At 40.2% G+C, this 25,451-nt stretch overlaps 2 protein-coding genes across 2 annotated transcripts; both read right to left on the reverse strand.

The window, feature by feature from the left end:
* Positions 1–133: 133 nt before the first annotated feature.
* agbl2 (ATP/GTP binding protein-like 2) lies at positions 134–13,709 on the reverse strand. Its single transcript, XM_036151850.1, has 20 exons — positions 13,584–13,709; positions 10,473–10,596; positions 10,132–10,296; positions 9,929–10,033; positions 7,075–7,222; positions 6,694–6,949; positions 5,290–5,694; positions 5,030–5,172; positions 3,994–4,153; positions 3,738–3,864; positions 3,546–3,646; positions 3,044–3,156; positions 2,868–2,940; positions 2,645–2,740; positions 2,438–2,518; positions 2,256–2,354; positions 2,054–2,144; positions 1,810–1,950; positions 1,691–1,721; positions 134–1,602 (listed from the first exon to the last, which is right to left on the reverse strand). The coding sequence occupies exons 1-20, from the start codon at positions 13,590–13,592 to the stop codon at positions 1,404–1,406; spliced, it is 2,667 nt and encodes an 888-aa protein (XP_036007743.1). The 5' UTR covers positions 13,593–13,709; the 3' UTR covers positions 134–1,403.
* Positions 13,710–14,238: 529 nt separating this feature from the next.
* Positions 14,239–25,224, reverse strand: fnbp4 (formin binding protein 4). Its single transcript, XM_012852611.3, has 17 exons — positions 25,009–25,224; positions 24,454–24,525; positions 22,893–23,017; positions 22,109–22,280; positions 21,743–21,890; positions 21,530–21,626; positions 21,108–21,452; positions 19,773–19,956; positions 19,531–19,649; positions 19,337–19,441; positions 18,520–18,653; positions 17,408–17,568; positions 16,151–16,431; positions 15,962–16,079; positions 15,596–15,792; positions 14,890–15,047; positions 14,239–14,794 (listed from the first exon to the last, which is right to left on the reverse strand). Exons 1-17 carry the CDS (start codon positions 25,130–25,132, stop codon positions 14,704–14,706), a joined length of 2,631 nt encoding a protein of 876 aa, XP_012708065.2. The 5' UTR covers positions 25,133–25,224; the 3' UTR covers positions 14,239–14,703.
* Positions 25,225–25,451: the final 227 nt, after the last annotated feature.

The following is a 25,451-nucleotide window of genomic DNA, read 5'->3' on the forward strand; positions in this document are numbered from 1 at the left end:
CCTTCCTATTTGCAAGCGAGCAATAGAATGTTTATAAATTTAGTAAGCAAAACTGTTTAATTAATTCAGAATCAGCTTAATACTGTATTTCCAGATGATATTCCTCTGTCTAAAAGTTCCACCTATCCATTCAACATTTCTAGCCCTGCCTCTAGCCTTCATCCATCTGTCTATCATTAATCATTCTATTCATCTGTTTCTCTTTATCCATTATTATCCATCCATTCAAAATCCATGATGTGTAGGGAGGTATTAAATTCTACATCAGCTGCAAATTAAGTATTTTATTGAGGGGATCAAAGAGAGATTGGAGAGCTCACAAGGGTTAAAGATGGAGCATTTCTCCCCTTTGCCTCCCAGGCTCAAATAAATTGTTGAATGGCTGACTTTTTCTCAAGGGGGTATCAAAGTTGTGTGAGCTTTTTTGTTTTGTCCACGAAAGACGTTTTGTCAACGAGGATACCACTGAAAATGAGAATATAGTGAAACAGATAAAGTTTAACTAAAAGTGACAGAATTATATTTTGTTTTACAAAGTAAGAAACATTTGTTTTTATTAAAATGACAAAAATGAATAACAATCTATAACAGTACCAGACAAATTTATTGACAATTCTAGTAAAAATATTTAAAAGAAAAATAAAATGTATTAAACTAGCATAAATTCCTGCTGTAAATTTAGAACAATCCAACTTTAAAAATTAGGAATATTTGTCCAGTGTTTTTACCTAAGTTAACTGAGGCACAATAATTCGCAACCCTGGACAATTTGTCTTCTTTGACATCTCACTGAGCGGGGGATCTTTGAGCATTCCTCCTTGCACAACAGCTCTCAATCATCCAGAGTCCTGAATCCTCTCTCATGTTCTTTAGCGCCGCCTACAGGTTTTCTATAGGATTTAGGTCTGGTGCTTAAATAGCCAGAGAAACGGTCCAGGGCTTTTGGAAAAGAAACAGACTCATATCATCTCAGATCCTCCACCATACTCAACAGTGGGTCCTCCTGCTCACTGCAAGGTGGGAAGATAAACGTCAGTCCTCATCCAGTTTGGCAGTCAGTAAAAGATACGGGTCATCATGTCAGAGCATATTTATATCGCAGCATACTGAAGTTAACAAATAAAAGCTCATAAAAACTTATAACTTCCGTAACTCTTGTTTCAAAGCAATTCAGAAGTTGTAATTATTTTGCCAGCTGGTGTTTTCTCAAAAACAATTATTTCTTAACATGGGAGTTTGCCTTCCTTAAGAATTTATTCAAAATCAATGTGAGACTGTGCTGCCCAATAGAAGATTTTTACTTATCTCCACCAGGAGCACTAATATTTGGCCGCCACAGTAAAGAAAAAGTGTCCTTCAGAACAATTAAACTTCAGATGAATCCTTTCCGTCTCTAAAATGTATTATTTTTTTCCTTTTGGTTCTCTCCTCTGTGCGGTTTTGGTCACGTCTGTTACCGATGTGGAGAAACCCTTGGATGAGAGATTATTTGAGACCCACAGTAGATTCCTGTTCCTGAAAACTTGCCGTCGGCTGGATCTGGAAGTGGGTGCAGTCGGAACAAAGGCTGGAGTCATCCTGACAAACGCAGACGGAGGAAACCTGCTGAAGAGGAGAGACAACCCCCTAAACAAGTGAACACATTCCACATCCCCCTGTTGATTGACATAATTCTTCTGTTTTGGCTTACCTGCGTGGAGCCATTAAAAAAGGTGAGAACCCTAGAAGAGCACAGAAACGTTTCACTACAGAATAATTATAACTGAGAGTAAAACAACTCTTTTAGAGATGCTTAACATGCAGACGAACCACTGAAGCCGCGACGCGAAGACAACGACGACGGATACCAGTACCGCTTGTGCTGCATAAGATTTAGAGGACAAGGAGGAAGGACGCTCAGAGTGAGGAAGGGAGCGTGGTATCTCACCTGTCTTCTCTCTATCACGTCATCTGTGAAGAAGGTTCAGATACAGATTTACCACAGAGGACCTTTGCAGATTCTTGTACTGCTCCACAAGGCTGGTCTCATCTGGAGTCTCCAACACGTGACTACCTGATGGAGGCGACGCAGAGTAGACTGTGCTCGGACACGGATGCTTTAGCTTGTGCATGCATGAGGGGCACATCTTTTCCTGACTCTCCTCCTGAAACACAACATATCCTTTGAAATCATTCAGAATTGCAAAGTTGTGCCGTGTGCAGATGTATCAAAAAGAATGGAAGATAATTGATGAGTAAGAATTTAAGATTTTCACCTGGATGGGTTTGCAGCCTCGCCACAGCGTTACCTGGCTGGCATCTCCAGCATGAGAGGCTGGAGATGAGGTTTCCGATTTTCTCATCAGGCCTTTCAGCTTTACAAGCAAAAAAAAAAACGTGAACTGGCTTAAAAAATTTTTACACCTTCATATAAACGGTACATTCCTACCCAACATACCTTCCATTTCCTGCTTTGTCCTCCAGCAGGTTTCTCTTGATGTCTCTCTTCCTCTATGTTTTCATGACCAAGTCCTGATTCCTAAAAAAACCAAAAAAATAAACATCTTTCTCCTCCCTTTTGATTGAAGTTATTAAAATATTAATCTATTGAAAGGCTATGAAGCCATGTAAATGTTACAGTATTACTGTTGCTGATCTCCACAACCTTTGCCTGTGTGTTACTCTTCACTGGTTCTGGTTGGAATCTGTTTCTTTCTCTACGAGTTCGTAATTTTTTCTTTTTCTTCTTTACAGGAGTTTTCTGAGAGAGAAAAGTTAGTATGTGAGGAGGACTTGATAAAAATACAAATCGAACCGAACTTTATTGCCTTTATGATATAAAAATTACTTAAGAGTTCAGTTCAGATAAACTAAATTTGTATGAAAACCTCTGGACTTCTTTGCTGGTGCAGTAAATGAACAGGAAGTCCGTCTGAATCTGAACTGTTGGAGCCACTTGTGCTGTGAAAGCAATAAATAATAAAGATGGATCAGGGCACAATTTATATTCATCTCACCTTTTCCAAGTCCGCAGCTGTACTGTGATTTACAAAAATATGTTTACCTGGTTTCCAGGTCTGACATAGAGAAGTTATTGTTGGTGACCAAGTCCTTGCTCATTTTCTTCCTGATCTGCTTTCTCAACATTGCTGACACCTCTGTTAAACAGTTTGCTACCTAAAAAAAACAAAAAAACAGAAAATATCACACCTGTTGGTTATTTACAAATCCTTTGTATTCATATTTCTTCAGCTTCACCACATTTGGTCTCGTTAAGAACCCAAACGTTGTGCATCGGTTGAGATTTTATGTGAAGGACAAACAAAAAGCTGTCCATACCAAATGGAAGTTCTCAAAATCTGTGACCTACCCTTTAAGCACGTCGAGGATATGGTTGTGATGTGAATAATGTAAAACACTTCTAGGGATGTGCATACTTTCATATGTATGGTGTACAATCACATTCACACCTGAATTAGTACATCTTGGGTCATAAAGGTTTCATTTTCACTTGGCTTGAGCCTCAATAGTCCATATTTCTACCAGGTCTCTGCTCTATCTCTTGCCTTTGTTTGATCCGGGTCACAGAAGTCCAGCAGGGTGTCACAGAAGTAAAAGCCCATCGACTTCAAGTCTCCAGTAGTGAAATGGGTCCCTCTTCTGTCATCTGAAGTAACAACGGACAATACCGCAGAACCTTGTATTATATATGCACATATATATATATTCATGAACACATGCAGTAAGCCCATATTCACCCAGCGTGGAGCCCCCAAAGGTGGCTTCCATGGTGTAGCTGTTTTTGATGCCCAGTCTCCACATGACGATACGTCCTGTTCCCTCCTTGCTCTTCTGAACCCGGAACTTGCAGCTCTTGAAGGAGAACTAACAAGTAGACTGGTTTAGATGTTAATACTGGAAATACTTTCTCAGATGATTTTTAGATTGGAAAAAAAATCTATGCAGTTTAAGACTTTATTTCCCAAGAGTCTGGGGAGAGAGTAAGAGCTTTACCTTATTGCTTGCATTCTTGCTCATCATTAGTGGAAAGACCCTTTCTTGAAGCTTGATCGAGCCTTTGCCTCGGCTGTTACATCCATACATGAACACGTTGTTTTTGCGGTTGTGGCCGTGGAAATCACAGTAAAGAACTACCTCTGTTTCAGCCATGAGTCTGCGGAGAGAGCAGAAACGGCATTAAATTCATGCTTGGTTTAAGACCCGCTGGCAGGTTCTGTAACAACAGTTTATCAAAACACATAGTTTAATTTTTGTCTTTTACATAATGTACAAGTATAGCTAAAAACAAAAATGTAACATTGTGAAAAGGTTCAATATGTTTTCTCATTCGCTGTAGGAAGGAAAACTTGTACAGTAAATTATATAGATTCATTATGCATAGGGCAAACTTCAAGAACATGGCAAAATTTACAGCTTTGAAAAACCAACAAGCCAATTTAATTTGACCTAACAATTATAAGTATGTTAAATATTCCATAAATATAAACTGTCTCTGACATAATAGAATTAAAACTGTTTTAGAGTTATTTAAAATTTCCTTCTACTTTCATCAAAATCCTCCTGTCACTTTGGTCATACATGAGATTTGGTGACTGTTCTTTTTATTAAAATATATTAAGTCTTAAGCCAAATCTTATTTTATTTAGTAGTAGTTTTACAACAAAGTAGCAGTAGCAATAACTGTATATATATATATATATATATATATATATATATATATATATATATATATATAATACATATGATGTCGTAAATTAAATCAAATAAGCCAAAAACTGTTAGAGCAGGTTTTTGTCATCGGTCTTTCTGTAAAATGGCCCAGGCATAAATTTTGTTTTTGTTGCAAAAACCCGGTTCTCTACACTTTTTAAAGTCCAAATCATCCTAAATAGCCAAGTACAAACCTATAAATCAAAATTGAATGTCTTTGGCTCATTTTAAATGCCACCCTCTATGTTGCTTTTTACATAGAGGCTTAAAACCCTGATAAATGATGGTTTCGATCTGGTCATGTAATATGAATGGGTACCTTTCCACCATATTTCTGGTGTGCCAAACACAAGGAAAGGAATCCTTGAGCACCGTTTTATAGTTTCTGTTGAGGTCCCTGCCAGCCAGTGAGCACCGGTAGTTTCCCACCACAACACCATCCGGGTTCAACATTGGCACAATCTGCATTTATCACAGTGGGAGGAAGAAAAAAAAAAAAACATTACAAATTCAGGACATATACATTCGTCCTTAAAGTGCACTAAAGTTTATTAAAATGGAGAAAAACAACTTGGGCACCTTAAAGACAAAGTTATCCCTCAGAACTTGAGCGTCAGCCGAGTCTCCAAGCAGAAAATCCAAAAATCCCTCCATCATCCAGGATCCGTTGGTTTCCCCTGGATGGACTCGCGCTGTCACCACCACGGCCTTCCTGTTTCTCACATCCCCCCCGCTGGTCCCTCCAGATGTTACAGTAATAACATACACGGCATTCCCTGCGAGGCTATGGCACAGGATCAACACGTTACAGTACGATGCCACTGCTGGATTGGAGGATATCTGCTTCAGGTAGCGCTGCAGCCGGGAGTACGTGTAGGGGTAGCAGTGGGCCAGGTAGCATGTGTCTGAGTCATAGGGGAACTGGAGAGTCCAGGTGAGCGAATACAGGTTGGTATCTGTAGCATCGTTGCTCTCCTTTGTATTCTGCACCGACACAAAACCAGATATTTAAAAACAAAACCATCAGGAAATAATTTTCAATTTCTGTTTGACAAGACATGCTTTAGGACGGCTGTTAATCTGAAACTGGACCCTTTAAGTGACACTATAGGTGTTGCCAGGTAACTGAACATCCTGCTCTGCAAACACTGAAAACAGTATATTTTTTATCCATAGTGTTTTCTTTACTCACACTGCCTGCTGTATCTTTGCAGTCTGTAAAAGTCGTTCATGTAACATTCACTTTTGTCAAAAATGGCATTACCACATGGGTTCATTGCAAAGAAAGTGAATAATTTGCAGCCGACTGAAAGGGCCAGAAGACACAAAAACCATTGCACCCCTGGTATCAGTCTGTTCTAGAAATTAAAAAAAAATCTGCCACCTGATTGTGTTCATATTTAAAAACAACGGCTGTTCCTACATCAGCTAAACATCAGCTGTGGTCTGAGTTAAAATTGTGATGAGGCCGAGCACCCCAGGCCAAAACTGAGAGGCAAGCAGAGCATTAACCACAGAAGCAACCAAGAGGAAACCATGGAGGTAACCAATGGGAGATCAGGAGGAGCTGCAAAAATCCACAGCTCAGGTAGGAAGAAGTCGTTCTGGGTGAATTGGACCAAAATTAAAATTCTACATGCAAAGTATGAGCATGCATGGAAAACATGATGCTTGCAGCATTGTGTTGTGGGGATGCTTTTCATCAACGACAGAGAGGGAAGTTGGTCAGAGTGGACGGGAAGATTAAACGTTAAATACAAGGTTATTCTTAAACAAAACCTAATTCTGCAAAACACTTAAGACTGGGGCACCGGTTCACCTTCCAGGAAATAAACAACCCTAAACAGACTCGACACTATGTGACATTTTTCTTCTTCTAATCCTTTTACATAGCATCCTAAAAGCACAGTAATAGTTGCTCAAAAATGAAAAAAGTGATCAGAATATGTTGACGTTATAAACTAAAGCGGATCCAGATGCTACCTGACTGCAGTTCCGATAGTATCTGATGTTGGACCCTGCTCGCTGCCATCCAACTCCGTCCCTCTCAGCCGCCCTCTCTGAGTACAGGAGCGGCCTCATGCCCTGGGAATACAGACTGCTCCTCTTCATCAGGTTGGTGATGGTGAAGCGGTACGTCACTCCAGCCTTCATGTTCCTCACCCTGAAGTAAAACCACTGAGTGTGCTTCTTGGTGTACAAGTCTGTACGCAGCGTGAGTTCATAGTCATAGGCGCCCCTGAACAAGCAAGAGAAATGGGAATGCAAGGATAAGCTGTGGTCAATATATTTAAAACTATCAGGGTGAAAAAAATTTAAGAGGTGAAAAAAGAAAAAATTAGTAATGAGACTGAAGAGACTCACACTTGGACAGCCTTCTGAAGGTTGCCACTTTCAAAGCGCGACTCAAACTCAAGGGTAGCATCTGAGGTTTTGGCAAGGGATGTGGTACTTCTGATGGACCCCCTGCTTCCCCCGACACCAGAGCAGGTGAAATACAGACTCTTTGTGGCTTAAATAATGAAGAAAAACATGAAAAGAAGAAACACGGAGTTACAAATTGAGGTTTTCTGTATATTATCTGTATGTATCATCAGTTTATTTCAAAATAAACTGATGATTGCAAAAATCTACTTCCACCCTTGTTGAACTTTTCCACATTGTTTTTCAGATTGCAAGCACAAGTTAAATGTATTTAATAGGCAATGTATTCATATTAAGACAGTTAAACCCATGTATAATTATGCCCCTACAGTTTTGCACGGTCTACGGTTAGTTGAACACACTTTCAAACCCTGTCGTTTGAAAAAAAAAGTAGAAAGATGTGTCTTCTTTGTATATATATATATATATATATATATATATATATATATATATATATATATATATATATATATATATATATATATATATATATATATATATATACACTCACCGGCCACTTTATTAGGTACCCCATGCTAGTAACGGGTTGGACCCCCTTTTGCCTTCAGAACTGCCTCAATTCTTCGTGGCATAGATTCAACAAGGTGCTGGAAGCATTCCTCAGGGAGTTTGGTCCATATTGACATGATGGCATCACACAGTTGCCGCAGATTTGTCGGCTGCACATCCATGATGCGAATCTCCCGTTCCACCACATCCCAAAGATGCTCTATTGGATTGAGATCTGGTGACTGTGGAGGCCATTTGAGTACAGCGAACTCATTGTCATGTTCAAGAAACCAGTCTGAGATGATTCCAGCTTTATGACATGGCGCATTATCCTGCTGAAAGTAGCCATCAGAAGTTGGGTACATTGTGGTCATAAAGGGATGGACATGGTCAGCAACAATACTCAGGTAGGCTGTGGCGTTGCAACGATGCTCAATTGGTACCAAGGGGCCCAAAGAGTGCCAAGTAAATATTCCCCACACCATGACACCACCACCACCAGCCTGAACCGTTGATACAAGGCAGGATGGATCCATGCTTTCATGTTGTAGACGCCAAATTCTGACCCTACCATCCGACTGTTGCAGCAGAAATCGAGACTCATCAGACCAGGCAACGTTTTTCCAATCTTATATTGTCCAATTTCAATGAGCTTGTGCAAATTGTAGCCTCAGTTTCCTGTTCTTAGCTGAAAGGAGTGGCACCCGATGTGGTCTTCTGCTGCTGTAGCCCATCTGCCTCAAAGTTCGACGTACTGTGCGTTCAGAGATGCTCTTCTGCCCACCTTGGTTGTAGCGGGTGGTTATTTGAGTCACTGTTGCCCTTCTATCAGCTCGAACCAGTCTGGCCATTCTCCTCTGACCTCTGGCATCAACAAGGCATTTCCGCCCACAGAACTGCCGCTCACTGGATGTTTTTTCTTTTTCGGACCATTCTCTGTAAACCCTAGAGATGGTTGTGCGTGAAAATCCCAGTAGATTAGCAGTTTCTGAAATACTCAGACCAGCCCTTCTGGCACCAACAATCAGGCCACATTCAAAGTCACTCAAATCACCTTTCTTCCCCATACTGATGCTCGGTGTGAACTGCAGGAGATTCTCTTGACCATGTCTACATGCCTAAATGCACTGAGTTGCCGCCATGTGATTGGCTGCTTAGAAATTAAGTGTTAACGAGCAGTTGGTCAGCTGCTTTGAGGACTAAGGCCTCCATACATATGGGTTGTGCTCACTACCCCTGGGTCACCAGAGCACGCCCCTTTTTTTTCTTTTTCAACGTTGTTATTCTCAATCTGGTTCTGTCAAATCAAACTGTTACTAGCTGGAATCCTGCTTTACTCTGAAGTTGTCAGAATCAGACATCCAACTGAGTTTAGAAGGTTTTCAGATGCAGCAAGTTTCATGATTAAAATTTAAGTTTTTTTTTATATCTGTCCTGTAGTTGTTGCTTTTTTTGAGGACATTAAATGCTTGATAGAAACTGTCTAAGAACTGCATTTGGCATTTGTGTCAAATGGGGCCTTTTCAGTTGAGACCAGAGGCTTACATACAATGTTTAAAATCACAAACATCCTTTCTTCCTCAGTGTCTGAGATTAAATTACTCTAAACCAGGGGTCACCAACCTTTTGAAACTGAGAGCTACTTCATTGTTGTTATGTCATATGAAGGGCTACCTGTACTGACCTTCGAACTAGAGGAGTCAGCGTTCACCTTAACTTTATGTAAAATAAACACATTTTTCACGCTGTGTTATAGATATTGTCTTTTTTAAATCTATATACAGTAAATGCAAGTGTGAATAAACAAGAAGATTAGCAGAATAAACTTAAGTTTTAGATGCATCTCACTGGTGGATTGTGCTTTTTTTTTTAGAACAGGCTACATGGTGCCCGCGGGTCCCGTGTTGGTGACCCCTGCTCTAAACTGTCCCCGTTTTAGGTCAGTTGGAATTACTACCATTATTTTTATCTGCCAAAGTAATGGATGAGTGAATTCCTAAAATTGTCTTAAAATACATCCATATGTGCGTCACCATTTAACTCAAAGGTTGTTAATGAACCTATCAGGCATTCATAGAGACATGGTGTCATGGATTATTCAAAGCTACAAGAATCTTGGTGTATGTAAACTTCTGAATTTGATACAAGCTATGAAAATCCTCTTTAAAAAAAGTGTATTATTCTGGCAAGAAAATTGCTATGCGTAATTTAATACAGCGTGTGTAAATTTGTGGTATGTGCTCTGAGGTTTCCCGATGACTGTCCTAACCAAACCCATACACACCAGAGTCAGTGGAGTACACAACCTTCCCTCCCTCTCCAGCTGGAATGGGGGCCTCCTCCTGTCCCGAGGGCTCATAGAAGGGCTCTGGATCTGGCGGTTCCCACTCTTAAAGACAAAAGAAAAAAAAAAAAAACTCTCTCAGTAATTGCAGGTTACCAGCTAACCAAGTGGTAAAAGTTGAAATACAGGGAAAGGTTACACACCTATGTGATGGATGACGTCGCGGATGACTTCGCATTCGATTGGCCATCGGGGGTGAGGGAAGTTAACCAGATCCAACGGTGGCCTTAGAATCAAAACGGGCCGACCGCTTTGGAAGTTGAGGAGCAGCTGCGTGGTCCCCAGAGTCTCATTCAGGTTCATACATACTGCAGGAACATAAATCACAGTGTTATTCAAAATGCTGTGTTGTGACCAGTCAACAGACATTGCAACACATTCTTCTATAGCTGACCCTAGTTACTTTATTAAGTCTACGTTTGCATGTCTTTGAACAGTTAGAAATGGTGTACACATGCTTTAAAGGTGCAGATTACTTGCTTACATTGCCTCCTCGATGCCAGTTCCTCCTCATCTTCCTCTGAGTTGAAGTCGGCAGCATCCAGTGCCTTGTAGGTATTCCACAAACTCCTGATGATCTGGACAGCAGAGGCCGATGTTCTTACTACCTGAGAGCGGAAATAAGATCTCAGTGAAATATTTGGATTTTAGTAATGTTTTCTGAGAGGAACCAGCATGTAAAATTTTCTGATTTTGTCTTTTGAATAAGGGCCACTAGTTTTTTTGTTTTGCTTTTTTGACAGAATGAATGAAGTCATTGATTGAACTCCTCAAGGCAAAGCGTTGAAGACAACTGTCTCTATTTGTTTATTACAAAGATTGTTTTTCTGCCATCGAGTGGAAGCAATATGACAGATAAAGCTTTTTAGGTCCAACTGTCAATTGGAAAATAAACTGGACTGTTGCTCAATTGTCCAAAGTCCTGTTTTCAGATGAATGTATATTCTGTATTTCATCTGGAAATCAAGGTCCCAGAGTCTGGAAGAAGAGCGGAAAGGAGCATAATCCATGTTGCTTCAAGTCTAGTGTGAAATTTCCACAGTTGATGATGGTTTGGGCCCCCATATCATCAGCTGGTGTTGGTCCACCGTGTTTTCTGAAGCCCACAGTCAATGCTGCCATCTACCAGCAAATTCTAGATCAGTTCATGCCTCCCTCTGCAGACAAGCTGTATGGAGATGCTGATTTTATTTTCCAGCAGGACTTGGCACCTGCCCACACAGCCAAAAGAACCTAAAGCTGGTTCAACGACCACTGGACAGCAAACTCCCCTGACCTGAAAGAACCTGTTCTTGACCTGTTGTCAAGAGGATGATGAGAAACATCAGACCCAACAAGGCAGATAACCTGAAGGCAGCTATCAAAGCAACCTGGGCTTCCATTACAGCTACGCCTCTATGCCACGGCGCATTAATGCAGCAATTCATGCAAGAGGAGGCCCAACCATGAATTGAGAAATAGAAATGTATATACTTTTCAGGAGCCTGATGTGTGTGCTTAAAACATCCTTTTTGATGGGTCTGTGATATTCAAATATTTTTTTTTTACCTGTAGGCTATAATCATCAAAATTACAAGATATACAAGCATTACATATTTTACTCTATGTGTAATCTCATCTCTATAAAATAACCGTTTCACTTTCTAAAATGACATCTAAAAATTTTTTTTAGATGTACCTGTAGGCTACAAGTATATTTCTGACAAATTAACAAAAGAGTCCCTGCAGTATACTGCTTCTACCGCCATGTTTTACTGTGGAAATCTTGTGTTAGGAGTATTGAGCAGTGTTAAGGCATGTTTTTTTTTTCAGCATTCGTTCATTTTTCTATTCCAACAAATTTAAGCCAATATTCAGGGTTATCTTTAAATAACCCTTTATTATCCTACAAAGAAAACCACACAAACACAAGTTTAGACTCTTCTGCAGAACGTGGACAGACCAGCTAAACGGAGAACCACACTCCCTGACAGTCTGGCTCATCTGCCCAGGGCCACCTCTTTCTCTCTGCCTTTATTATCAACTTCAAAGAAGGGACAGGGGGGTTTACAACATGGGGTTTGGCATACAAAGAGGTGTAGGATTAACATACACAGCTGGATAGAAGCATTTGTTCTTCCTGTGTTTAGTTAAGACAATAGAACATTCCTGCAAGCCAGCTCTTTAAACAGACTAAATGCCTTAACTTATTAATAAAATGATTACCTTCACATTTCTCTAACACTGTGCATAGACTCAACTATTGGATAACACACATTCTGTGCGTGATTAAGCTTATCTCTTGAAAGGAACTTTGTAATATTTCAGGTTTAAACTGACTGCTCTGTTGTTGGGGTTAGGCAGACCTTAGGGTCTACAAGCATTCTTTTTTAACTACAGTAGCTTTGCAAAGTCACAATTGTGCAGGTAAATGCACATCACAGTAAGATTGATCTTACTTTTCTGATGTTCATTAGGGAAGCGGAAGCTGGTCAAGAACTGATGGGGCAAAGGATGATGCTAATGCAGGATAATCCTGAAAGAAACCCCGCCAAAGGCTGCAAAACACTGGAGTGGAGGTTCACCTTATGGCCAAAGCTACACTGGAATGGTTAAGATTAAACAATGATCATGTCCAGAGGATTTTCCCTATTTTTCAAAATGTATGTATTTCTACCTAGAGAGATGCATCAGGACATGTTCATGTGTATGATGGAACCAAAGCACTAAATTCAATTGGGAATTAGTGGCAAGAGTTGAAAATGGATGTTCAGAGACTCTTCGTCCAGTATAACTGACCATAAGCAGTTTTCCAAACAAGATCCAGCACAATTTTCACTCTTGATGTGTAAAACTGGTGGACAAATTACATTTCAGTGCAGTTCTGCGAATTATTGACTCAAAGGGGCTTGAGATGCATGTCACCCTTTTCAGATGTTATTTTGTAAATATATTTAAAAACCATTTCTTCACACTTTTCAATAACTTAAAATCTCACTACAAAAAGAGTACTCATCTGTACTCTGGAGACATTGGTATGATTGCCTTTTGAACGGCTAGGAAACTTTTTTATTGTACTTTTTATTCGTTTTTGTAATTTGGACCTTGAGTCTCTAATAAAATCTATCTAATATCAGTCAGCAGCTGTAAAGTGACAAAATGGGCAAAAGTTCACAAACACTGCAGACAGCAGTGGCTAGACAACTAAGATAACTGCCACTGAAATAAAAGCTTAAGTTTTAATGTATAATACAGCTGTCTAATTATATATATATATATAAACTAATTGATCCTGGCTTTTGGCTTTTTATTTATTTGATACAATTTGGAGGAAACCAGCCAAAGCCGTATGAATTAGAAGGGTGAACACGGTTCAAGTTGAATATCTACATTTCCCACCTTTTGCATAGCTTCCAAACTGAAAAATCACAATCTTCCATGTTTAACATTATAAATGTAACCCAACTTAAAAATCACTTCTATTACCGTAAGGAAGTCACAGTCGCGACTCTCCGCATGTTGTTCTTTTAATTCTAACATACTAGCAGCGGAATATGCCAACACAAGAAGAGAGAGACGCATAAAAACGGCTTTCAACTGTTTGGTAGCGACTTACCTCGGTCATTTTTGCACATGCATTCCTTAAGGTGCTCCGCGGTACTAAAAACACCCAACTAAACAGTTCCTATGTGGGTTGCTAGGCAACAACGTAGGAGTGCCATGGAGACCGCGACGGTAACTCCTAAGAACGTGCCGTACGTACGTTACAGACCAAGAATTTGATCAACTTACGCCAATAAAAGCATCCGATTCATTGCGAAACCTTGCGGTTAAACATTATCCTGTCAGCTATTTGGGGTTTTGTTGATTTCTTCTCGTCTTCTTCTTTCATACGTTTCAACTAAATGCATTACATAAGCAAACAGAACAATTACCTTTGTGCTGAACTAGTTTCTTACTAATCTTAATGCTATATACCCAACTTTGTTTTGTTGTAACACAAGCAATAGACTGGTTAGAGTACCGTAAATATATACCTAAAATAAGGAAAGCAGTGCAGATGAGTCGATCATGCAATAATTCAATTGCATGAACAATTATGGTTTTTATTTTATAAAAGGAACTTTGTATAGAAAATAAAAGCTTGTTTAAAACAATCAGTTTGTATCCGCCTTGCTTTCAAACTTTGGTCCTGTGTAGCACACATTACTTAGAATAAAACCTATTAAAAGAGCAAAGTTTACTGAAGAAAAATGCACACAAAAAAAACCAACAGTTTTGAAAAAAATTTAATAACTTTTTACAAAATGTACAAGATCATGTGACAATCCCTCCCCTTTCCATCAATTTCACCCTTTCCTTCCTTCCCCCCCTTTAGATACAGAGACGTAAAAACACTCTTTAAAATAGACAGTTCTGCCTAAAACTGTGGTGGACGTCTGTACTGGGTCTATATATATATATATATATATATATAAAAAAAAGGTGAACTTATTACCTCAGCACATTTGGCACATTTACAGATCTCATACAAAAACAACAGGACATTCCAACCCCTTAATGAGAATGGCCTGCCATAGAAGGGCTTCAAAATGTCTCTGATATGAACACAGAACAGCTAAGAAAGTCCACTGATAGTTAAACAAATCTGCATCTCTTCAGAGGGATGATCTTATGGTTTGGGTAGGAGCGGATTTACAAACACTGCCTGGGCAGCGCGTGGGCCTCAGCGGGTGTTACGTGCTGTTCGTCAGCTTCCGTTTCTTCAAGCGGTCCCGCCAGTCCTGCGGTAGGGCCTCAAAGTTGGCGTTCTTCGAAGCTTTCCCCCTAGAAATATAAAAAATTATTATAACCACAAACAGTACAAGAAGAGAAAACCTATTTATAAGCACTATTTCGAGTTCACAATGACAGAAACATACGTCATGAGCTGCTGCTGCTTCCACTCCTCAATGCTCTTCTTGTTGAGCAGATCTCTGTCTTCGTCGCTGGAGCTGCTCTTCTCTTCCTCGTCCAGCTCCTTTTGGATGCTCTGCCACTTCTTCACCAGAGAAGGCATCTTCGTCTTACTCTTCTTTGACTACAAAGAAAGTAAGGAAATATTGGAGTAAAAAATGAAGTGACAAGCTTTTAGAAGTTTAACCAAATGGATTTACAAGACTGCCACACAAGTCAAAAGACGGAAGGAGGGGTGGGTAAACAGATGGACAGATAAACAATAAGATATATATATATATATAGATCGATATATATATATATATATATATATATATATATATATATATATATATATATATATATATATATATATATATATATATATATATATATATATATATATATATATATATACACACACACACACACACACACATACATACATTGATGAACAGGTAACAAAATTATCTGATGAATAGACATACAGGAAGGTGGATGGAAGGATTAAAGGACAGACAAGTAGAAGGATGGACGGATGAGGGGCTTGAAAGACAAATAAACTATGGATAGATGGATATACAGTGTAGATTAACAATCACATGGACAGGTGGATGACTGGCTGCACAGACAGAAGAACAGATGGACGTTTTCCTTTCTTCTTCCAAACCAGACCCAGAAAATCCAACCAACCTTATCTTTTTTGGTTTTCTTGGTCTTGTCCACGGCTAACGTTTTGGTCGGAGCGGCTTCAAAAGCTGGCTGGGACGGAGGCAGTGGCGGCTGAGGAGGTAGCACTGGCACGGGCGGGGCTGGAGGTTCACAGGGGATCAGAGGGGCGGCCACAGCCGGTATACCCCAGTAGGCCGCTGCTGCTGACATTAGGGGCGCTGCAGAGAAACAAATGACGATTTGAAATCACTGCACTTGTATGGTTAAGCTACAATCAGAAATTAGATTAAAAGGCAACAAAAACTCGTTGAATTTAAAAAAATATATATATATATGGCAAAAAACACTATAGAATCATTTTCTGTGGAGGCTTTGTACTGTGTTTACCTGCAGTAAGAGGTGCCTGGGTGTAGAGAATGGGACTGCTACCAATAGTTACGGTTTTAGCCCCCTGACCAGCTTTCCGTTTCTGACCTTTTCCAAAAGGAGCGGTGGACTCTATAATCTGTATCATAAAGAGAGAATGGTTAACAATCAGTGACTAAATCAATCAAATTAAATGGATTGCTCCTTCACCTTTATGTTGGCGGAGCCGGACCTCCCGCTGCCGTCCTCCTCCGTTCCAGGAGCCGGGGGCTCCTCCTCATTGTCGTCATCCACATCCATCTCGACCTCCATGATCTCTCCATCGCTGTCGGGGGGAGGAGGAGGGGGTGGGGGTGACTCTGGAGGTAGAGGAGGGGGCGGTGGGTCATTGGAGGGTGGAGGGGGGCTGTTAGGAAGCGGCGGCTGGGGTGGGGACCAGAAGGAGGATGCACTGGGCAGAGGAGGTGGAGGTGGAGCAGGAGGAGACAATTCTGTTGAAAAGATGAGAGTTTGGTCATTAAATCAGACAGAGACTGCATATTGTTTGTATAAAGCAGCATAGTTAAAGGTGACCTATTATGAAAAATCCACTTTTTGCACTTCCATTTGGGTTTTTTACTGCTTCTAGAAACAGTCCAAGTGCCAAAAAACAACAAAGCTACAGCTTATTTTGCATAAAGTGAAAACTGCATTTTAAATGAGATCAAAATAGACAAAACTGGGGTGGTAAAATCACATTATCTCAGAATGATTCTGTGCAAAAATTTCATGAACATGATTTATATAGCCCATCTATCCTGAATATATAAAGGAAGCATAGTGATAGGTAACCTTTAAAGATGGCCTCTCCTTCACAGACAAGATAAACTTTTAAACATGTTAAAAAGGTTATTGTGTACTTATAGTAGTTATTCTTAAAGTCTAGACACTAAAGTATTCAAACATCTATTGTTTCATCAAAATGTAAAGACACGATTCTATTGCAGGTACCTTTTCCTGAAACCTGATAGTTTTCTAAAGCCATTTTCATTCCCAATGATTTCCAAATGGTGAAATCCATTAACCAGGGTGAAAACAGTCCGGGGATCTCATTTATAAAGCTTGCATACGCATGTCAGCAAATCATAGTGGAAATATGAAATTAATCGTGCTCTTGTCCTTCTTATTTTTCAAGGATTCAAACTAGAAATGTTGATTTAACAGTTTTCATGTTCCAAAATCCAAATTAAAACAATTATGATTCCCCCCAAGATTGTGCGTCATTAAGAGGCTTTAAGGTTGAAAGAAATGAAGCTGCAGCTCTTTGTGTGTGGTTAATGCATGGTGCAGTTTAAATATTATTATTATTATTTTTTTTTACATGAAAATAAATTAAAACATTTTCTATGTGGTAAATTAAAGACATTGAAGAACAGCCAAAAAAGGCTGAGAGGTTTACAGCTGAAGATAAAGTGCTAACAGACTGACCTGCAGCCCCACCAGCCGATCCAGATGTTTTGGTCTCCTCTTGGCTCAGATTCTGTGTACTTGGAGCGTCTACTGGGGCCTCCTCCTTGTCCTCTTCTGTTGGAAACTCCCACTGGGAGGCACCAGTCCGGTCCCTCACATAGAAGTACCTCCTGTGCTCTCTAAAGAATGGAACAACAGACATAGAAAACCACAGTCTCAACCGCTGCCCTTAAAAACCCGCAGAGCGGCATGATCACCCTGTGACAGTGGGGCAAGGAAGTAGACAAAATGACAACAAGGGAACAGGAATGTTTGTACGGACAGCAGGGTTTGCCGTCCAGGACAAGGGCCCAATTATGGTGTCGTTATAGGTGTGGATAGAGGACCCACCTTGCTTTAAAGAATAAATAATGCAAAACAAATCATCTCTAGGTCCCGAAAGTAGCTTTCAGCAGCTCACATCATGGATGTCACATTTGTTCTGTTTTAGAAAACCATTCCCTCCCAGATTCAGGAAGAAACCAGGGAGGAAACACCATTATCATACTCAGCCATCAGAAATCAGGAAATAACAAATAAACACACTCCATTCATTTTTAATATATATATAAAAATACAAAATAATTTATAAAAAAAACAGGAAGACATAAAAATAGAGTTGGTCTGACCTTCTGGATTCCCGGCATTGCTCCATCTTCACCGTTTGTTTGATGCATGACACTTGTCGCTTTCCCGGGCCTCATTCTGTCTGCTTTGCATCATGGGAGTTGCAGTCCTGTAAAGTGCAAAGCTCTCCTACGAAACCAACCCTCCTAACATACGCCCCCTCCCAAATGTTTCACAGAGTGAACCCATAATCGGGCCAAACAGTCAGCAACAGGGACACGAGTCCTCTCTGTGGCAGGTCTATTTTACAGGAAGCAGGCGGGCTCAGAGTGGATGCTCCCATAAGGTTTGTACCACTGAAACCTCAAGTTTATTTCGCGTAATCCAGTCGGACAGGTTAAGTTTCTCCCCAAGTCATCTTACAAAGTCTGCAACCTCGGCATAGAGCAGGGGGGGGGATGTGAACCGTAAGATTTCTGGGGGGACGAGGGAGGTTATAGATGTGAAAGGTAAGGAGCGCGTACCTGTCCCAGTGGCAGGACCAGCCTTTAGGGGTGGCGTTAAGTTCATAATATTTTATGTGTTCAGCAGCTTCCTGCAGCTTGCGTCGAAGATAGGCCCCGTTCAGAGCACCCTCCCTCCAATCAGCAATCCGTGTCTAAAGAAACGAACAGGAAGAAAAGGAAAGAGGGGGAACAGAGGATATGAAGACAGATGAGCCACAGGAAAGATGAGCAAGAAGTAATTACAGTAATCTTCCAGGCAGGTACACCTTGTGATGGATTATTATGAGAATATGAAATATTAAAATCTGCTACAAGGACTGGAAGTGTTAAATATTTCAGATAGGGTCGGACAATTAATCGCATAATCGGAATTTCAAAGAACACAATTTCCAAATCCCAGAGGTGTGCCAATTTTGGCTACGTAACAATTAAAGGAAAGACTCGTCCTTTAGGTGTTGGTAACACGTTTAAAGTGGGTTTGCCTTTACATGGAAAGGAAGATAATTGCAGCAGTGGGATAATGTAATTTTATTATTTGTTATAAAGTTTATATAATGATGTGTGTTGGTTGCACTTTATGTTCAAAAACGATTGAAGTCCAACTCAACAAGCTATTCTCTTGAATAGGAATGTTCTCATTAATAAAAGAATAGTTACATTTCTTGTTTTAAATAGTCCTTGTTTATAAACAGAATTATCCACAGGCCATTTTTGTTGCTTGTGGTTTAATGCAGAGAAAAGTCAAAATTAAATCGCAATATTGATTTTTAACAAAATCGTACAGCCCTAATTTCAGAGGTCACAGTTGAGACCAGGAACACGAAAAATTTCTCACCTCAGTTTGAAGCAGAAGCAGATGAAAGTTTGAGATGGTCTTTTTGTTTATCCCCAGGAACTCCATCTTGCTAGTTAAGGTGTTGGCCAGTTCTCCGATCTGAAACTGCGTTTTTCGGCATCAAAAAGAATTTCATATACACCAACAAAGTCATTTATATTGAATTGTGACAATAATGGAAACGTTAAACCCACCTTTAGCTCAGGAGTCTCTACCTCTTCTTTATTGGGTAGTTTTGAAACGCCTGACTCCTCTAAATTATCCGTTTCCTTTGCTTCACCTTCTAGGACACTTTCTGAAGTTTTAGGCAGCGCTAAAAAAATACGAGAGACACGTAACAAAAAAATGTTACCAGGGAGATTTTCAAAAATACAGTAAAAATTCACGGAGCTACAGTTATGCACGCAACGCTCCATAATCAAAACTTCCAACTCACTTGTCTCTGCGTTGTCCAGGAAGTCTGAACCTCTGCTGTTGGAATCTGGACTGGCAACACCTGGAAAGATGGTCTTCCAGCGGCTCTTCTTGAGGAGAGATCCTGCGACTTCTTGGCTGGCCTCGGACATTGGACTGGAACCCCCTGCACTCCTGTCGCCCTCTTCGAGGGCACGAAGCTCTGCCTAAAAAACAGGAAACAGCACCGGGTTAACATCTCAAACCAGGGTTCTCGCCAGCAGGGCCGGCCTGAGACAGAGCGAACTAAGCGGCTGCTTGGGGCCCTCTGGCCACCAGGGGGACCCCCCAATTGTTTTATTGTTTTAAACAATGAAATAACTTGTGATATAAATAAATCAATGAATGATGATATAATTTATTTAAAATTTTTGTGACAGTTTGTATTGAGAAGTTTGAATAAAAGACTGAAGTATTTTAAGTTTAGTTTATTTATTTACTTTACATAACTTCACTGTATTTGTTTATAATATTTGCTATAACATTATAACGTGACATTTGTGTCAATAACCTTCTAGCACAGGTGATTCTCCGTGGTTGGACAGGGGGCCCCCAAATCAAAATCTGCTTAGGGCCCCCAAGAGGCTCGGGTCGGCACTGCTCGCCAGCACATTTCAGCTCAATGGACCGTTACGCGAAAGGTGTCAAAAGTTAAGCTGAAATTAGACCATTGTGCTATTTTTTTTATGAGCGTATCGGTCGGTACGACATGGTACAGGTCGACACGGATGTTTGAGAGCAACAAAGAAAAGTCAGTAATGGTCTAGAACATGAATCAGCACAACCTCCTGAAACATGTTAGCTATGCTAGCTAGCTTGACGAACAGTCCCCTTCAAGCTGCACTACGCAACGCTCCGCTTTGGGAATGCATCCAGGGAATGGAACGACACATCAGCGCATTAGTGTGCTAATTTCTTTTAGCATAACCCTTAAAGTGTACAAAAGATACCAGGAGACAAAGTGTACAAATTTCTGAACTTGAATATTGATTAGAAATCAGCATGGTAGCAGTAGATTTTGTATCCGCTTCTTAATGCAAGAGCCAAGAAACCCACTTGGCAGGTTCCTCATGTAAAGGTCCCTGACAAAACTGCATTCTGTACAGGGAGACAGAAATCTGCAAGAGTCCCAAATCTAAATGTAAAAAGCCAATTTGAAGGTAAACTGTGGATTTAGGTAAACACCACAAACTTCATTCCTAGTTACCTGGCAACTCTTTAAATGACGGGTCAAATAAACAAAAGGGGTAAAAGTCAGGGAGTGAGTACAAAGCCACCATTATACTCAAACCGTGACCAAAACTCTGGTAAATCTCACCTTCTTCCTTTCTAGAGCTAACTCCAGTTCTATCGTGTCTTCCTCTGCCTCCTCTTCAGCATCTGATTGGTCTCCTGACAGCTTCTTATTAGAAACATCCTTCTGTGCTGTGAGGTCTGGGTCTGCTTCCAGAAAGGGTATCGGTGCGGATACCGCAGGTTTAGCAACTTCTCCATCAGAATCCAAACTGTTCTCGGTCTCATCCAAACCCTTCAGCAGCCTTTTCCTCCATTTTTCCTCCGCTTCTTTCACCTCAGAAGGAATAAGTGGCCCGAGGAGAGAGGCAGCCACTCCCTGACGCTCCTCCTCTTCACTTGTCAGGGCTGTGACACTCTCTACAATCTCCTGTTGGTATAGAATGTAAACATTTTAGTTAAAAACTTGGAATGAATATAATAAAACAGAATCTAGATGACACTTGCCTTAGTTTTGGTCTCTTTCGTAGTTGTTGAAGCTACAGCAGTAGCGGCATTTTCTTCTGTGTAATAACCAGCATGGACTGCACCATTCCCATTAACACTGGTGATGCAAGGAAAATTACAACTACAGCATTAAAGACATCATAATGCAAGCACCGTCTTTCAAAGATAAATATGCTATTGATGACAGCGAAAAATGTTTTCTTTCGGGTTTACCTGTTTGGATAATGTCCAATACTTTGCACCTGATCGGCTAAATAGTGCGGCAGCTCCCAGGACACTTCGTTAGTCAGAGTGTTCCAGTAGTAATAGCAGCCAGAGTTCTCATCCCAAACTTCCTGCCAGTCTCCCATCTCCACACCCACTGGAATACAAAGATCCACATCTTAGGTCGTTTTGAAATACTTGTCAGAATGTTGTAACAGTTGCGTACTGATCTGGTGGTAGCACAACTGGATCAGAGGTACTACTGTTTTTAAATGTTGTCTATTGAAAATAACTCATCAGATGTAGAATTACTCATCTAGGCAAATGTTTAAGTTTCTACAAACATTTAATTGTTTATACTGCTAATATATTTACCTCCTGCTAGTGAGCACTGCGTATTGTACTCAAACTCTGTGCTTTGTGGATCGTGTCCATCCTGCACAGGCTGCTGACTTTTATCCTTAGGTCGAGGTGGGGTGGCATTCGAAACCGAGGCAGGAGCTGCAGCGTCATCTGTACTTGGCTGAGTTGTGATCGCATCAATTTCCTGAAGTGGGAGAAACGATACAGAGATTTCATGGGTTGGACAAAAACAGATTCGTCGAGGAAAAGAAAAGACAAAACTAAATTTTTCATAAATGATGGAAGGTTATTGTGTAACAAAGAATATTGTGTGTGTTTAATCTCTGTGTTATATGTTTTCTGTGTACACCCTAAGGTCATCCACATGGTGAGAATCAAGATTCTTGAGTTGTGAAACAGAATCTCTGATTTAAATCTACTCAGAATAAAAGAAACAATCTAGATTTATAGACTTAGACAAACTTGATTGTCATTTTGTATGCACAGAGTGCGTATTCAAGTGTTTTTTCCCTGCCATTCACTATATGCACGCGTGAAAGCAACAACAAAACAAACGCGTGTTAACGTCAAATAAACATGCAAGCATATCGAGTTATTTTTATTTATTTATTTTAAATGTTGGCGAGGCGGCAGCGTGAGTTTGGCGAGGCGGCCACCTCGCCAAGATAGCATTGCAGGAAACCCTGAGCTAACAACTATGTAATGAGATTGCAATTGAAATAAAATCACATTACGATATAGAGTGCAGCATGATAAGAATGTAACTTATAAGACTGTATATTCTTAATATACTCACGGCCATGAAATTGGCCAAGGTGCTGTCGATGTCTGCTGATTGGTTGTGTTGGGAATTTGTAGCTGGACGGATTCCAGCATCTTCATCATCGCTGTCTTCATAGGCTCCAAGCAATGACAAACCCTCTGTATACGAATTAAAAACAAAAGAAGCAAGACAAGTAGGTCAGAGAAGTCAGAAAAAGCAGTAAATTGTATTCACGGGAAAAACCCATTCCTGAAAAACAAATAACTATGTGTTTCAGATTGACTGCATTTATTCAATACAAGAAAGACACCCACAATGAGTAAGCTTTTCTGCTGTTCAGAATATTAACTTAATTTTACCTAAATGACTTTTATTTTTACTCTTAATTCTACTTTACTTTTTGTCTTTTTACACTCTTAATTGTAGAAATCTGAGAATATGTAAACCAGATGTAAAGGAAATTATAAATAACATCTACTAAACAAATCAAGGTTTTCAAAAATATCAAATTATTAATTTCTCGGCACATCAAACTGTTTCATATGTGACAGCAAGCTGAGCCACAGTGCTCGGCCCAATGCGCCTGTGCGAGCCAGCTGCTAATGGTGAAATGGATTTCCTGAATGGAGGCGGGTCTCATGAGAGGCGGAGAAACACGACTCCCTTTAGGAAATCCCTTCCCCAGTTAGCAGCTAGCTAGTAGAGCAGCCAGCGGAGACCCTGGAGACTTTTCAGCATTAAACATTGAAGCACAGACAGCGCTTATAGATCGGAAATGCCCGCGGGTTGGGCTGGAATTTTCCAATCTGAAAAATACACCGGTATCAGAACCCAATACGGGATCCGATCGGCCCCATCCCTTCTTCCTACTCAACCAAGCAGTTAATATCAGCTTCTTGGAGCCCTAGTGTTATTTCATAAACAGCAGAATGGCAAAACTAATTCTTTAAAAAAAGGATTAGGAACATACCACCGTTCACAGGTTGTATAATTATTCAAGAATTCTTATTAAGTCACAATATAAATATATGTCTGGATAAAATAGACATTACTCAAATATGATAATTTTCGCCACAACGGCATATGATTTTTGTCTCCCTTAGGAGAATTTTATCTTAGAGATAGGGGTAACACTTGACACACCCACAATGCACTCCTCCATAACACCAAAGATTATTATTACATAGATAATGTAATAAAATGTTATAAAATAAAAAAAAACAGTAATTCCCTAAAAAGCACATAACTAACAAGGTTTCAAAGGAAATACAAAGCAGAATTTTTTTTTGAAAAAGCTGAAGGAACCCATGCAACCATAGAAAAGAACAGCTGCCCATCCCAAACAAACTGTTGAAGGACTAAACTAGTCAATGAGGAGTTATCTAGGTAGATTTCCAGTCTTCTGGACATTAATCATTAGTTAATTCATTAATGGTAGCCCTGCATCATCAGCAGACCCCATAGGAAATTTAGTAAAATTGCAAACTACATTTAAAACAATATTTGAGAGAAAATTGTGCAATCTCTACCATAAACTGCCCCTATTTATAAATACAATTGCCCGGGTCACTCAGATTAAAACAGTTCAACTCACCTGTGGCTTTTACTGTTGGTGCCTTCATGGTTGTCTGTTTGACAAATCGGTGTCCATCACCATCCTGTTCATCTGCACGGAAGACGCAGAAAAACAGAGTAAATCTTATCTTGAAGCGATCTTAGCCGATTGAGTTGCACGGATTGACAGACTGCTCGGATAACAGTTAATCGCTACCGTAATGTCGACACTGTCTAAATTTCTCTACATAAAGACTTAAATAAAATAGGGTGTGGGTATTGTGTTGTTCACTTAAATTTGGGTTGTCTGCCTTTGATTTACTCACAAATGGCCAGCTGATGAAGCTGAACTAGCAGTTATTTTAGCCGTTAGCCTAGCTTAGCATGGTAGCCTGTAAAAACAATAAAATCAAATCCTCAAATCCAGTTTTAAAAACACAACGAAAAACACGACAAGACACTCAGACGTCGATTAGCACCAAACAATTAACCTATTTTAATGTTTTAGCGTGTAGGCCTCGTTCGTTTAGCCTTAAGTCAGGCTAATATGCTACCGTGCTAACATGCTAGGGAGGGTGGGGGGGGGGGGGAATACCATCAGATCCCGACGGCGCCTCTTCTCTCTCCCCAGAGATCCCCCCACGATGGCCGGGTGGAGAAAGTTGTATTATAGTTCTCCGACCAACGCCTCCTCCCGTGAGGCGACTTTTCTTCCCCATTGTGCTTTGTTGTTAAACTAGACTGCTTCTTTTTTCGTCGACGGTGGAAGCTGAAGCGCTATAACTCAAGGCCGACACAAAGGAAGAAGTACATCCGGTTGCAACGACATTAACGTCCGGGTCACAGAGTCACTTTTTTTGTGCGTAAGTCACTGAGCTATATAGCTCAGTGGCGTAACTGCATCTGAAGCTTGGAAAATTCTTTATTCACAAGTGTAGATTCTTCAAATTTTCTCCAAATTTCCAAAATTATATTAAAAGTTTTCCCGCCTCGATTAAGTTACTGGAAAATAACAAAGCCTTTTATACTTTAGCTAAA

Source organism: Fundulus heteroclitus, chromosome 2 (genome assembly GCF_011125445.2).
Source record: "Fundulus heteroclitus isolate FHET01 chromosome 2, MU-UCD_Fhet_4.1, whole genome shotgun sequence".
NCBI classification, from domain to species: domain Eukaryota; kingdom Metazoa; phylum Chordata; class Actinopteri; order Cyprinodontiformes; family Fundulidae; genus Fundulus; species Fundulus heteroclitus.

Coding starts and splice junctions, on each gene's coding strand:
- agbl2 (XM_036151850.1), bottom strand. Junction 3,647..3,737: donor CTTTGGGGGCTCCACGCTGG/GTGAATATGGGC, acceptor TTGTTACTTCAG/ATGACAGAAGAGGGACCCAT. Junction 2,741..2,867: donor ACCAGCAAAGAAGTCCAGAG/GTTTTCATACAA, acceptor TTTCTCTCTCAG/AAAACTCCTGTAAAGAAGAA.
- fnbp4 (XM_012852611.3), bottom strand. CDS start 25,132: ATGGGGAAGAAAAGTCGCCTCACGGGAGGAGGCGTTGGTCGGAGAACT. Junction 19,442..19,530: donor TAGAGACTCCTGAGCTAAAG/GTGGGTTTAACG, acceptor CGAAAAACGCAG/TTTCAGATCGGAGAACTGGC. Junction 15,793..15,961: donor CCAGGCACCTCTTACTGCAG/GTAAACACAGTA, acceptor GTTTCTCTGCAG/CGCCCCTAATGTCAGCAGCA.